Source organism: Ascaphus truei, chromosome 20 (assembly GCF_040206685.1).
Source record: "Ascaphus truei isolate aAscTru1 chromosome 20, aAscTru1.hap1, whole genome shotgun sequence".
Classification (NCBI taxonomy): Eukaryota; Metazoa; Chordata; class Amphibia; order Anura; family Ascaphidae; genus Ascaphus; species Ascaphus truei.
Genome location: NC_134502.1, coordinates 10,782,796 through 10,798,338, shown reverse-complemented (window position 1 = coordinate 10,798,338; position 15,543 = coordinate 10,782,796). Strand labels below are relative to the sequence as shown.

The window sequence follows — 15,543 nt, the reverse complement described above, 5'->3', positions numbered from 1 at the left end:
GCCCCCTCTCTCTCTGTGTGTGTGTATATAATATATGTATCTCCCCTCTCTGTGTGTATGTATGTATATAATATATGTATCTCCCCTCTCTCTGTGTGTGTGTATATAATATATGTATGTCCCTTCTCTCTGTGTGTATGTATATAATATATGTATGTCCCCTCTCTCTGTGTGTGTATAATATATGTATGCCCCTCTCTCTGTGTGTGTGTGTATAATATATGTATGCCCCTCTCTCTGTGTGTGTGTATATAATATATGTATCTCCCCTCTCTCTGTGTGTATATAATATATGTATCTCCACTCTTTCTGTGTGTGTGTATATAATATATGTATCTCCCCTCTCTCTGTGTGTGTGTATATATAATATATGTATCTCCCCTCTCTCTGTGTGTGTGTATATATAATATATGTATCTCCCCTCTCTCTGTGTGTATGTATATAATATATGTATCTCCCCTCTCTCTGTGTGTATGTATATAATATATGTATCTCCCCTCTCTCTGTGTGTATGTATATAATATATGTATCTCCCCTCTCTCTGTGTGTATATTGTGAATGCGAGAAAAAAATACAATGGTTACGTGTTCATTATTTTTCAGAGTTAACCAAGTAAGAGTTTATTTCATTACGAGTATACACCGAGGAGAGCTCAATGCCAGAACTCTTCTACCCTACAGTGAGAAACACATCATCTTTATACACTGCTGAGGTATAATACATGCCCCTAGATGGGCTGGCTTATGACTATAGAAAATTATAATAATACGCCCCTCCAGGAGGGGTTGACCTTTTAATGATACAGATACCTAATCAATACCAGAAAATACAGGTTTGCACTTTGGCTGAAAAGAAAATAAGGTGCGCAACTACTAATAAAGTGACGTGATAATAAGTGATTAAATAAAATAACGTGACCTTAATTTGAGCGTCTGCAGCTGCGATGGAAGGGGGGCTCAGGGACCCCCTAAGCTAGCAGATAAAAATAGAAAAGACACAGCGCACAACGCTCATAGTGCATTAAATAATATATTGACATAAACAATAAGGTACGGTGAGTAATATGCGTACATCAAAATAATTGAACATAAGCAGTTAGGGATAATGTTACCCAACGCCTCAGGAAACCGGAACAAGTGTCCTCACAAGGGTTTTGGCGCTGATACCTCGGATACAGGATCCTAGTAGTTGAAGGGTAAGTATGAAGTCTCTACAAAGTTCTTTACCCCCAGAGCACGAGTCCAACGTCTGCTGCTGTCGCATACAGTTCTTTGCCAGTGCACAGCTCCACACCGGCTGGGTTCTCTCACTCCCCTCCGTGCAAAGCACTTCCGGGTCAATGACGTCACCGCGGGGGAGATGGCTGGTAGTAGCGCCGTGTAGACTCGATCAGCTCGCGTGATGGGGTGGTAGTTAGAGGTAGAGGTTAGGAGTAAAGTTCTTGACCAATCATCCAACGCGTTTCGAAACCCTTGGGTTCCTTCTTCAGGGAATAATATATGTATCTCCCCTCTCTCTGTGTGTATGTATATAATATATGTATCTCCCCTCTCTCTGTGTGTATGTATATAATATATGTATCTCCCCTCTCTCTGTGTGTATATTGTGAATGCGAGAAAAAAATACAATGGTTACGTGTTCATTATTTTTCAGAGTTAACCAAGTAAGAGTTTATTTCATTACGAGTATACACTGAGGAGAGCTCAATGCCAGAACTCTTCTACCCTACAGTGAGAAACACATCATCTTTATACACTGCTGAGGTATAATACATGCCCCTAGATGGGCTGGCTTATGACTATAGAAAATTATAATAATACGCCCCTCCAGGAGGGGTTGACCTTTTAATGATACAGATACCTAATCAATACCAGAAAATACAGGTTTGCACTTTGGCTCACCTCTGGGATGATGTTTCCTGTGACCACACAATTATCACATTCCTATATTTAGGGCTGTTATTAAAAAATGAGAAGCAAGTTTTTATCTTTTCTGTTCTAACTTCCAATTATTTTGCAAACACATTCACCACACAAATGGGAGTTTTACATAGAAACTCCCCCCATGCACCTGTCTGCACAGAGGTGACTGACCTGATTCTCAGTGAGGGGAGATAGGAGATCAGGAGGCATTGGCCGGGTGAGTATTGCAGGAAGGCTAAATAGTGACCGGGGGTGGAGCTATTCAGAGGGGGCGGAGCTATTCAGAGCCCTCCCTGCTCTCAATGCATATTGTGTGTGTGTGTGTGTGTGTGTGTGTGTGTGTGTCTCAGAGAAAGTGTGTGTGTGACAGATGCACAGTCACTGGGTTGCCCCCCCCCCCCCCCCCTGATTTTTGTGGGATGTGGTTAACATTAATTGTCACAATGTTATCCTCTCTCTCACACAACTAACTCTATTAAGGCATCAAGAGCAGGAAATATAATAATCACAGTGTATAATGTAACACTTTTATCACAGTGACAAAATAGCAACAAATAATCTTATTTATAGCACCCTAAATACCTGAGCAGCCACAGGGAAACAAGTCTATTGGGAGGGAAACCCCTGAGAAGCTGCAGTCAGGGGGCAGAGCTAAGTGTGGCCAATTCCAATGTTCTGATTGGTCAGGGATCTTCACCAGAACTCCCTATTGGACAGAGGAGGTGGAGGAGGGACCAGGACACAGCAGGTCATGTTATAAAAGGCAGGAGCTGATACAGTTCTTATCAGTGTGTTTGTGATCATCTTTCTACAACATGTCCCTTTGTCTTCCAGCTCCTGAACCAGCTCCAGATGGTGAGTATTTAGCTAAATATATATATATATCTTTATACAATTCATACTTTGATGTTGTATTTATATTGAGATTTATTTTGCACAACTTGTTTGTTAGAATATATTTAAATTAACTTGTACTAATTACGTTTACGTGTTTGTTTTTTTAATGTTTAAATCATGTTAATTTTCCTGCAGTACAATATAGTTTCAATGTTATATTCACCTATTTTGTTGCAAATTAAATATTAATGAGTGTTTACTCGGGGATCTGATTTGTACAACATATAATAACATGATTTTGGAGAAACATTTGAAACTTCCAAACATATTGACTTAATAGGTAGAAGAATCAACAGATAAAAAAGCTAGGTTGATGGATAATGATTTCAGTCAATTTTAATGGCATTTTCGTTAACCAATAATTGACAATACTTTCCTGCTATAATCTTCCAGCAAGTACAAAATGATGGGTGTTTCATATAAATAAATGAACGGGAGAATTTTATCAGCAATGTACAAATTAGCATCAAGAAATTGTGCCGTTTTATATTTGTTATATTTCTATTCATTTTTCTCTGTAAACTGTTTTTTCATGTTTTATGTACAACTTACAACGGATCATTATGTAGTAATTATAAGCTTTTATATAGACTGATTCTGTTGTTGATACTACTTTATATTTTCATTCATTTCATTCGTTCATTCTCTCACGTCTCGATTACTGCAACCTCCTGCTGTCCGGCCTTCCTACCTCTCACCTGTCTCCCCTACAATCTATCCTAAACGCTGCTGCCAGAATCACTCTACTCTTTCCTAAATCTGTCTCCGCATCTCCCCTCCTGAAATCCCTCTCCTGGCTTCCGATTAAATCCCGTATCTCACACTCAATTCTCCTGCTCACTTTTAAAGCTTTACATTCTTCTGCCCCTCCTTACATCTCAGCCCTAATTTCTCGCTATGCACCATCACGACTCTTGCGTTCTTCTCAAGGATGTCTTCTTTCTACCCCCTTTGTATCTAAAGCTCTCTCCCGCCTTAAACCTTTCTTAGATTGTAAGCTCCTCGGAGCAGGGACTCATTCCTTAATGTTACTTTTACAGTATCTCTGAAGCACTTATTCCCATGATCTGTTATTTATATTATTTGTTATTTATATGACATGTATTACTACTGTAAAGCACTATGTACATTTATGGCGCTATATAAATAAAGACATACAATACAATACAATACAATTTTATCACCACATTATAACTGTTTAGTAACATACTGTAGAAGATACTCCCCTAATAGTAGGACAGATAATGTAATATAGCAGGGAATACACTATGTACTGATTGCAGAGTCTGACTGATGCCACAAGACACTTTATTGAACAGTAAGAGGCTCTCAGAAATAACAGGGACAGCTCTGATGATTTTGTTCCTCCTGACAAACAAACAACAATTGGAGAATTCTGTGTTCCAGGAACCAGTTGAGTTTGATAAAGTTGCGATTTACTTCTCCAAGGACGAGTGGGATTATTTAACAGAAGAACAGAAGGAACTTTACAAGGATGTGATGATGGAGAATTACCAGGCTCTCTGCTCTCTAGGTAAGAAAGTGTGTGTGTGTGTGTGTGTGTGTGTGTGTTATACTGAATGTATATCTATAATGCGCCATCCGTGTACATAGCACTGCACGGCAGTAATACACTTGACATAACAATACAGCAGATTATAGGAATAAGAATTTTCTGTGGTGCAAACACATTAAATATATACATGTCTCCCCTGACATATACAGGATGTGTCAATGTGACGCCTGAGATTGTATCAATGATTGAGCGCGGAGAAGAGCCGCATATAAGGGGTCACCAGCAGTATAAGGAAAAGGAAAGTCCTACAGATATCAGCACTGGTGAGTAATAAACACTTTAGTGGTGGGTGCTCTAGGAACAATTATTATATAACATATTTCATAAAAAAGGAAACGATCTATAATTAGTATATCTATCAATAATTTCTAATGTCCTTTTGTAACTTTACCTTTCCCATAATAAAGTAGAAATGTATGTGGTACACACGCTTCCTGATTTTATAAATATATATATCTCTCTGTGAGGCAATATCCTCACAAATTAAGTTTATTGCAATTTTGAATGCTTTTCTGCACTTCTACTTGGAAACATTTACTGAATACCTGATATGTTACACATCTTACCATGTGTATCCTGTATCTTTACAATCTTAAATTAAATCTGACGTGTGAGAATCATTTTTTGTGCCCGATGTTAATGAATTTCTTTACTCAAATGTTTTTCCCCAGCTGATGTATTCGTGAGCAGGAATTTCCCTGAAGGATATCCCATTTTGTTCTGCTCACCAGATTGTGTAATGGAAGATACCAGTGTTACCCAAATGTATCCCGGAGCAAATCACATTAGCCAGGATATACCAAGCCAGAGTCTGAGAGAAACTGTGAGCATTATGGTTAAGGAATCCACCTCACAGGAAAAAGGAAATCTCCCAGACTCACACATTTATACCATCAGAGAACATACAGGGACAGAATATGCATCTACTCCTATTACAACGTGTAACAAAGGAAACATGAATGCAGGGAACGTTCACAAGAACTTGTCAGTAACAGAAAAACCATTTGTATGTTCTGAATGTGGGAAATGTTTCACAAGTAACTCTAAACTCGTTATACACCAGAGAATACACACAGGAGAAAGACCATTTGTATGTTATGAATGTGGGAAATGTTTCACATGTAACTCTGATCTTGATAGACATGAGAAAATACACAAAGGAGAAAGACCATTTTTATGTTCTGAATGTGGGAAATGTTTCACATGTAACTCTGCCCTTGTTAGACATCAGAGAATACACACAGGAGAAAGACCAGTTGTATGTTCTGAATGTGGGAAATGTTTTAACCAGTACTCTGAACTTGTTGCACATCAGAGACATCACACAGGAGAAAGACCATTTGTATGCTCTGAATGTGGGAAATGTTTCACTTGTAACTCTACTCTCCTTAGACATCAGAAAATACACACAGGGGGAGGACTATTTGTATGTTCTGAATGTGGGAAATGTGTTACCCGTTACTGTACTCTTGTTAAACATCAGAGAAGTCACACAGGAGAAAAACCGTTTGTGTGTTCTGAATGTGGGAAATGTTTTACCCAGAACTCTAATCTTGTTACACATCAGAGAATTCACACAGGAGAAAAACCATTTGTATGTTCTGAATGTGGGAAATGTTTTACCCGTAACTCTTCTCTTGTTAAACATCAGAGAGTTCACACGAGAAAAAACAAGACCACCGGAACAATCTACCGGAGACTTTCACAGCCGCCACCAGTCTAAGATCTTTCATAATTAAAGCTGTCTCACATGTTAATCTGATCTGTAACTGTTACATACGCCTATAATATATATTTGTCATGATCGTGCTCGCCACAAACCGGGACTGGGCCGCAGGGCTGAGGTGGGCATATGAAAACACCGACCTTAGGCCACGAAGCCGGTTCAGGGTTGTGCAGTCCGTAGTCAAACATAGCCAGGTCAGGACAGGAGAATGCAGGATAATCAGGAGACAAGCCAGGGTCAGGGCAGGCAGCATAGAAGCGATGGTCACGAGCTGAGGTCATCATTAGGCAATCTTTGTTGAAGCTGCTTCAGCGTAGAAGGCAAGAACTTGGCGTGAAGCCACTTCAGCGGAGACGCTTCAGCGAAGATTCTGCAGCGTGACAGGGAAAAGACAGGAGTCACAGGAACATGAAGCTTCAGTACAGGGACTTCAGCACAGGAACAATATCCATTTGGAAGAAGCAGGAACAGAAGCCACGGTGCTGGGAATCCAATGCTTCAGCACGGGAAGGCAGGAAAAGTTCAGTGAAGCTGCTTCACCGTGGCAGGGTTTCTGGAAGGAGGGAACAGGAACAGAGAAGGGAAGGCCACAGGAACCAGGGGTGCAGACACGACATGGGAAACACTGGGGAACCAGCGTAGCCGCTTCAGCGTGGCGGAGGCAAAGTCTGCCAGGAACAAGGAAAGCAGCGTCAGGGCTACTATGCAAGAAGGCCTTGGGAAGCAGGGGAATAGGAGCAGGAGAAAAGGCACAAGGAGGCCTAGCAGGCCAAACAACGAGTCTGTGACAAGCACAGTTACTTGCAACAAGGATTGCAAAGTCTATGTCCAACAACTTCCTGAGGGCGGGGCAGTATCTAAATAGCACAGGAGGCCAATCAGGCCAGAGCTGCACAAGAAGCAGCAAGACGCAGGTTATTGTAGAAGCAGGGAAAGTTTGTCTGGAACCTGCCAAGCTCCTGAAGGATGGGTTCCAGCCAAACCCAGGAGCGGATTCCTCACAGTATTATCTCTAACTGTGCATGCAATGTCTTGTATATAATGTATAACCTTGTTCACTTATGTAACTATTTATAACCATGTATTATTTGTCATCATAACTCTATGCCCAGGACATACTTGAGAACGAGAGGTAACTCACTGTATTACTGCCTGTAACACATCTTATAACTGTGCTCAGGACATGCGTGAGAGCGAGAGGTAACTCACTGTATTACTGACTGTTACACACGTTATAACTCTCTGCCCAGGACTTGCGTGAGAACGAGAGGTAACTCTCACAGTATTACTTCCTGTAACACATTATAGGAGGAACGCGCACAGAGGTATGCAAAGGGAGACTTGTTATGGTGAAATTAAATAAGGCTTTTATTGCGCCTGTTTCCTTAACATCAGAAAACCATCCAAACAAGGGGTAAAACAAAGCTTCTATTCACTTGGGATTATTTATAGCGAAACCTATGCAGTCAACAACTCCCTTTAGATAAGCATGTCTCCCAGCCCCAAACATATATCTTGATATGAGCAGATATACCAAAAGTCGTATCTGTTTCTTGTGGTTGGAGGCAAAGTCTACTCTGTTCCTGAGTTGCTACCTTTTCCCCCAGGTTTTGTCAGCATTCAGGTTTAGAGGTGTTTTCCCCTGTGTCTTGCAAGCAGCTCTGCTATTTCTTCTGGCAGGCTCAAGACATCGGTCCCCATGGCCAGTCTCACAACTTGTGAGACTCAGGAACAATTTCTCTCACTGTCTCAAAAGACAGGCTTTTCTAAGAAGCTAATCAGGCAGGTGGTGTCGGATAATTAACTACCTGCAGTTAACCACCACGCTGCTGGATTAGAGGCACATTTCCTGAACAGGGATAACTCCCCTGTTACATACCTCCCCTGTTTGTGGGAAGCTTGGGCTTGCCACGGCCAAAGCCCATCCTTCCACTCTCATTCTAGATATCTCTGTGACTTGAATGAGAGTGGATGGAGGAAGAGAACCCTCAGTCCCGCTGGGATCGGAGCCATTTCTCCAGTTCATTCGTGTCTCCTCCCAAAGGTGCTTGAGATCTGCACTCCTCAGTCGCTCAAGGAGGACTTTTTCTAAGTATAGTCTTTTTGCTACGTGCGCGGTCATGAGATTTCCCTCGCGTCGGGTGCTCGTTTTATTGTAGGCAGACTGTATGGCAGCAGTTGCAGAGCGTTTAAAAACAGCCCTTTGAGTTTTCCGCTCTTGAAGCTGTCTCTGCACTCTTTCCACTTAATGGAGTTGCTAGTTCAGCCTCTTTGGGATTAAGTTGCAAATCCGTATCCACTTCCAGAGAATGTCCCGTCTTTTCAGCTTCATCAGCACGTGTACCTTCTTTTATTGCCTGTTGGGTTGCTGAAGGTTTTGCTAGTGCTTGTTTAGGTGGTTCAAATTTTGCAACCTTGTATTTCAGACGAGCGGTATTCCCAGCTCTCACTGTACCCTTGTCTTCATGGGTTTTTGGGGCTGTGGGATACTGTTGCTTAGTCAGGGTCAATACTTGTCCTTGTAGAACTGTAATCTCATCCGCGAGAGATCCCTGTTTTTTGAGTGCGTCTTGCAAGTCTCTTCTCAGGGAATTTATCTGCACCCTTCATTTTCTCTGAGCTTGCTTCCACATTTTCACTGCATTGTGAAGCACTATGAATTTCTTTGCTCGGGCCACAGTTACTTGTCTCAGTTTCTGGACCTTCTTGTGCTCCCTTTTGTGCTGGGTCACCTGGGTTCTAAGCTTGGCCTCTAGCGATGCTTTGGTGAGGCTCAGTGTAGCCTTCAGTTTCTCATGCTGCTTTGCGGGGACATACTGGGTAATCGGACGTTCCTGCAGTACCTGTATTTCTTTAACAGCCTGCAGATTGACTGAGAGACTTTGAGATCTGTATTAAGATTGACAATAGTTTCTTTAGAAATGTCCAGCTCCTCAGTGAGACTGTAGTTCCTTTCTGGAGACTTCCAGGTCTGTGCGGCAGCTGTTGGTCTCATGATGTGATGCATCCAGTGCTCTGCGGAGTGTCTGAACCTCTTTCTGAGATACGTCCACCTCTGTCCGGACACTGTTGACCTCCTGTTGTGAGGCATTCAGCTCTACGCGAAGAGTATGAACCTCTTGCTGAAATACTGTCATCTGCTTTAGTGCCTCCTCATACTTCCGCTTCAGCTTAACCATCATTTTATCAGATTGGCTCTGCTTTTCATCCATGGTGGAAATAGTAGCGTTTGCAGTATCTAGCTCAGTCTTGAGATCGTCCAATTCTGTTCCAGATTCAGAGTACATTGCGAGCACCGTCTTCTGTAACTCAGCATTATCTTCCCTCTCAAGTTTCAATTGTTCCCGGAGTAGATCACAGTCAAGCCTGGCAATTTTCAGGGCGTCTTCAGGGCTGGTCAAGGGATCGTCACTCACTGGTTCCGGCTCCGCTTCCCTGGGATGATTGGTTGAGGGTTCCTCACTGTTGGCACCGGACAGACACTTCTTTGGGGTACACGACTTCTGCCTTGGGCCCTCTGGATATTCGATTATTCGCGGGACGAATTCTCCATTTTCTCTAGGCTGCAGGACAACTCTGCCCCCCTTTTTCTCCACAGGATCTGCGGACGTGTCTGTTCCTTCCACGGTAAGTGAAGAACCGCTTTTCTTTTTCCGCCTTTTTGTTTTGGATGACTCTGTCCGATCCGGAATACTGGTGTCTCCTTCTTTATTTGATACTTCAGTGGCTTCATTGTATACGCCAGGCTTTTCTTGCAGTTGCTTTAGCTGACAGAAATATTTGATGATCTGCTGCTCCCGCTCTCTCCTGTCGACCATATTCGTCATCATAGAGAGCGGTCTTTTTGGTTCGTGCCGAGTTCAGGCACCCCCACCATTCTTGGGGTGTTTTGTGGGTGTGACTCGGTTCGGGTTCCCCGTAACAGATGTCTTCCTCTTTATTGGACTGGAAGGGCCACTCTTCCGTGGGGTAGAGTTCATTACAGGAACGCTGCATCTTGTCCTCCATTTTGGGGCTATCAGGTGTAATTTTCTTCCTGCCCTCAGGAGGCGCTATTGCAGCTGTTACCACTGTATTTGCTAGAACCCCCAATTGTGGTAGTCCTACAGGTGGGCATATTTTGCTTGTAGAGGTCGTAGCTCTCACAGGCATCTCTGTAGACTTTTCTTTTTCTTGGGTAAGTTTTACAATATCAGCAGTACTGTGCACTCATTCTCTCTCTTTAGGTATACTGGATGTGCAATTGCTAGGAAAAAAATTATATTTGCTTTACACCATTTACTTGCTAGGTGTAATCTCATTAAGCATACTGGATGTGCAGTTGCTAGGTAAAAACTTCTGTTTGCTTTACATCATTTACTTGCTAGGTGCAATACCCTCCGCTTCAGCCAAATAATGTGGTTTTCTGCTTGAGTTCAGTAATGTTCATTCTCAACTTTGGGTATTATGGCATTCACTCTTCACACTTTGGGATACCTTTTACACAGCTCAGCAATTTCTTTCTCCCCAGTAGGGCAATTTTACCCTCAGCATTTGTTTACTGAAAATTCCCCTGCTTCAGCACAGTCTTGCATCAATTTTCACACTTTTCTGCATATACTCCATTCACAACTGGTAGTCCTATGCGGTGTGGCAGCCTTTATTTGCAGAATCAGTACCGCTCGCGTGTCACCATCTGTATTCACTGCTTCAGCGAAACATATGAAAACAACAAACGCCTATCCCTTTTAAGGGCTAACTTACTTCTTGAACCCTGACTACAGCTGGAAGGAAAAAACCCTATTTCAATGACCATATTACACTTTATTTGTGATAGGCAAATAAGGTTTACCTGCTTCAGCACGGTCTCTCTTTCTTTGAATCGGGGAAAAGAGTCCATCTGTGGTTTTGTAAGTTTTAGTGCAGTGTAGATTTCCTGCCTGGTTGTGTCCCTTTAACTCTGGTCTCTGCTGCATGAGATTCTTTGTTTATGTTGCTCAGGCTGTTTGTAGGCAAAAAGCACAAAAAAAATTCACAGGCAAACTCCGGGCCCCTTTTAACTTCAAGGACCACCTCTCGTCCCACTTCTGACGACCATATGTAGGAGGAACGCGCACAGAGGTCTGCAAGGGAAACTTGTTATGGTGAAATGAAATAAGGCTTTTATTGCGCCTGTTTCCTTAACATCAGAAAACCATCCAAACAAGGGGTCAAACAAAGCTTCTATTCACTTGGGAGTATTTCTAGCGAAACCTATGCAGTCAACAACTCCCTTTAGATAAGCGTGTCTCCCAGCCCCAAACATATATCTTGATATGAGCAGATATACCAAAAGTCTTATAAAGGAAAGTCTTATCTGTTTCTTGTGGTTGGAGAGAAAGTCTTCTCTGTTCCTGGCTTGCTGCCTTTTTCCCCAGGTTTTGTCAGCATTCAGGTTTAGAGGTGTTTTCCCCTGTGTCTTGCAAGCAGCTCTGCTATTCTGGCAGGCTCAAGACATCTGTCCCCATGGCCAGTCTCACAACATGTGAGACTCAGGAACAATCTCTCTCCCTGTCTCAAAAGACAGGCTTTTCTAAGAAGCTAATCAGGCAGGTGGTGTCGGATAATTAACTGCCAGCAGTTAACAACCACACTGCTGGATTAGAGGCATATTTCCTGAACAGGGATAACTCCCCTGTTACACACATGTTATAACTCTGTGCCCAGGACAAGCGTGCGAACGAGAGGTAACTCTCACTATTGCTGCCTGTAACACGTTATAACTCTATGCCCAGGACATGCGTGAGAACGAGAGGTAACTCTCACTGTATTACTTCCTGTAACATGTTATATCTCTGTGCCCAGGACATGCGTGAGAGCGAGAGGTAACTCGCACTGTATTACTGCCTGTAACACATCTTATAACTCTGTGCCCAGGACATGCGTGAGAGCGAGAGGTAACTCACTGTATTACTTCCTGTAAAATGTTATAACTCTGTGCCCAGGACATGCGTGAAAACGAGAGGTAACTCACTGTATTACTGCCTGTAACACATCTTATAAATACATTTGTGTGTTCTGAATGCAGAAAATGTTTTGATAATAAGTCGTGTCTTGTTGCACATCAGAGAGTTCACACAGGAGCATAATTATGTTTTCTCTAAATCTTGTCAATGTTTTCCTCACACAAGTTTACTTTGTAATATTGACCGCTGAAAATTATTGATTTTATTTTTGTTAAAAAAAATATCTTTAAACTTATGAAAACATAATACATTTCTTATAATTGTGGGGGATATTTTGCTTTTTATTATTTAACTTTGAAAAATGTAAGGAAAGTTGAATTTGTATTTTTTTTTTAAAGTTCTGTTACCGTATTTCCTTGATTCTAAGATGCACTTTTCTCCTATTTTCACATGGCTGAAATAGTCTGCGTTTTAGAATCAATGTATTTTTTTTTAAAAATCAGCTAAGGGGCGCTGCTGCAGATGCCGGCCGGAATCTCAGTGTGCAGGCTGCAATCACCCCCCTCCTCTCCCCTCCCCCCACCCCCTCCTCTCCCCTCCCCCCACCCCCTCCTCTCCCCTCCCCATGAGGTGCAGAGGGATCGGAAATGCCTGACAGGGCACAACACGTTGCCCAGAAGCCCCCCCCCCCTTCCCGAATTTCTGTGCGAAATGCAGGAGGTGCAGAGGTAGCTGTGTCTCTGTATGTGTTTGTGTGAATCTCTGTATGTGTCTGTGTGTGTGTCTCTGTATGTGTCTGTGTCTCTCTCGGTCTGTCTCTGTCTGTCTCTCTGCTACCAAAAGCAAGATAGGAGATTGTTAGAACATGTTCTTTTTACTTCACTTCCCTCCCATTCTCTCCCCCCACATTCCCTCCCATTCTCTCCCCCCCTTCCCTCCCATTCTCTTCCCTCCCATTCTCCCCCCCCCTTCCCTCCCATTCTCACCCCCCCTTTCTCTTTCTCCCCCCACTCTGCCTGTCGCTCCCCATTCTGTCTGCCTCTCTCCCCCCCCTTCCCTCCCATTCTCCACCCCCCCCCATTCTCTCTCTTGCTCTCCCCATTCTGTATCTGCCTCTCTCCCCCCTTTGGTTATTGAAGTGTCATGTCACCCTGCTAGTTAAAAAAATAAACAAAAAAATTCTGCACATTTAATATAGTGGGATTTCCCCCCCCCCCCCATTTTTTTTTATTAAATTAAGGGTGCGTCTTAGAATCGAGGAAATAGGGTAATTGGAAATTCCTTAAAGGAAAAAGATGAATCAGACCACTGTCCCTAGCTATAGTCCTAGTATAAAAGACAAAACAGCGGGTGCAGGGGGCATAAAATATAGAACACGGACATGACAAGTAGAGTCAGAAGATTCCCCAGATAATTGCGCTCGATGCTAGAATAATTTATTCCAGACAGCAATGGCCCGTCCGTGAATTTTTTCTGTTGGTCAGTCTAATGACCACTAGGGATCAGGAATATTAGAACAAAATAACAATCCATTTTCTCTGGGTTTTTATTGTCAAAGATATCGTTTAATAAAACAGTATCACCAGTGTTTTATGGGTTAAACCAGTATTGCCCCCGCAGCAGCAGCAGCAGTAGATAATACCCCGGGGTGAGTAAGGATTGGGTGACACCTTGTGGTTGTACAGGAGAAGTGCGGCTGGAACACAGGGACATTGGGGAAAGTTACAGAATAATAATTATTACAGTGATGAGAACAATGCGGCGATAACTATATTAATAAGCCAGGTCCCTTCTGTGCGGGGATTAAATCAGCATGTGACTGTCAGCCTGTGTCTGCTGTAAAGAGTCATTGTTATTACATTTATATACAATCTTCCTACACAAATAAACTGTCTCCTGTCACTATTTCAGGTTTGTCTTATGTTTGTGCTTCCTACATATTACAGTGGGTGCAGCTCAGCGCCCCGCTCCTGGGGGGGAGGAGGGGGTAGGAACTGGGGGTTTAGAGAGAGGGGGGTAGGACTGAGTGGTTAGAGCGTTGGGTGGCAGCAGGGGGGTTAGAGAGGGGGGTAGCAGCAGGGGGTTAGACAGAAGGGGGGAGGAGCAGGGTGTTAGAGAGAGGGGGTTGGGGCAGGAGGTTAGAGAGAGTGGGGGAGGAGCAGCGGGTTAGAGAGGGAGGGTAGGAGCAAGGGGTAGAGAATGGGGGTAGGAGCAGGGGGTTGGAGAGGGAGGGTAGGAGCATGGGGGTAGAGGGAGGGTAGGAGCAGGGGGTAGAGAGTGGGGGTAGGAGCAGGTTGTTCTCCCTTTTATATCTCACAATGACAAGTTATTACACTTCCAACTCAAGGCACTGCACTCTGCTGCCACCGTGTGGATATGGGAGACACTGCACTCTGCTACCACCCTGTGGATATACGAGAAACTGCATTCTGCTGCCTCCCTGTGGATATAGGAGAAACTGCACTCTGCTGGCTCCCTGTGGATATTGTCACGGCCCCTTTTATTCTCCAACATCTCTGATTTTGTCTGGGTATTTTTTTTGAATGCCACGCACTTCACCGCGTTCATGCCGTATTCATGCCGACCCAGCGCTAATACAAATGCACACGGCCGCGGCTTTAAATACCGGAACATGCCGCATCAAACACTGCATCTGCCCGCGGTTTTAAAAGTCGCGCTGAAACGGCCGCACGAGGCTAAAGGCGGCCGCCACTGTATAGGAGACACTGCACTCTGCTGCCACCCTGTGGATATAGGAGACACTGCACTCTGCTGCCACCCTGTGGATATAGGAGAAACTACTCTGCTGCCACCCTGTGGATATAGGAGACACTGCACCTGCTGCCACCCTGTGGATATAGGAGACACTGCACTCTGCTGCCACCCTGTGGATATAGGAGAAACTGTACTCTGCTGCCACCGTGTGGATATAGGAGACACTGCAGCAATATATTCCTTTATTTTCTATTGTAAATCTCCCTTCAACTATATTGGCTGCATTAAATCATCAATTATAATACCAGTTGAATTTATTTATTTTTTATTGGGTTTTTCAGAAGGTAGGGTACAGCATATCATATCACGACAGGCTGGTACAGAAGACATTAGATATTTTTTAACAGATTGGTAATAGTATAGCTTCCACACAACATGTTAGGATCCAAAAGTATCCAGCCCTCCTCTCCATCCGGAGGGGGTGTTAATGGATCTGCACCTGTCTCTCCTTTTCGAGAGGAATAAGGATAGTTAAAGGGGAGAAAGGAAGAAAGAGGGGAGCGAGAGGGGGGGGGGGAGAGTTGGGTGGTATGAAGCGGCATAAGAGAGGGCCGCCCAGGGCTCGACATCCACCTAACTCTAGAACAGTTTGATTATTCTATGGGGGTTTAATCATATGGCCAAGCTTCCCAGGTTTTGTTGAATTTGTCTAGTTCTTGTTTTAATCGAGCTGATAGGAGTTCCATCAGACGGACTTCCCTGATTCTGGTGAGGACCATTTCC

At 43.4% G+C, this 15,543-nt stretch overlaps 1 protein-coding gene across 2 annotated transcripts; it reads left to right on the top strand.

Moving 5' to 3' along the window:
• Positions 1 to 2,344: 2,344 nt before the first annotated feature.
• Positions 2,345 to 12,255, top strand: LOC142471272 (uncharacterized). 2 transcript variants are annotated; one of them, XM_075578085.1, is made up of 4 exons: positions 2,345 to 2,777; positions 4,227 to 4,353; positions 4,545 to 4,658; positions 5,067 to 12,255. In XM_075578085.1, exons 1-4 carry the CDS (start codon positions 2,775 to 2,777, stop codon positions 6,116 to 6,118), a joined length of 1,296 nt encoding a protein of 431 aa, XP_075434200.1. In that variant the 5' UTR covers positions 2,345 to 2,774; the 3' UTR covers positions 6,119 to 12,255. The 2 variants fall into 2 exon arrangements, with proteins under 2 accessions (XP_075434200.1, XP_075434199.1); XM_075578084.1 differs by lacking the exon at positions 2,345 to 2,777 and having other exon boundaries at positions 4,002 to 4,353.
• Positions 12,256 to 15,543: the final 3,288 nt, after the last annotated feature.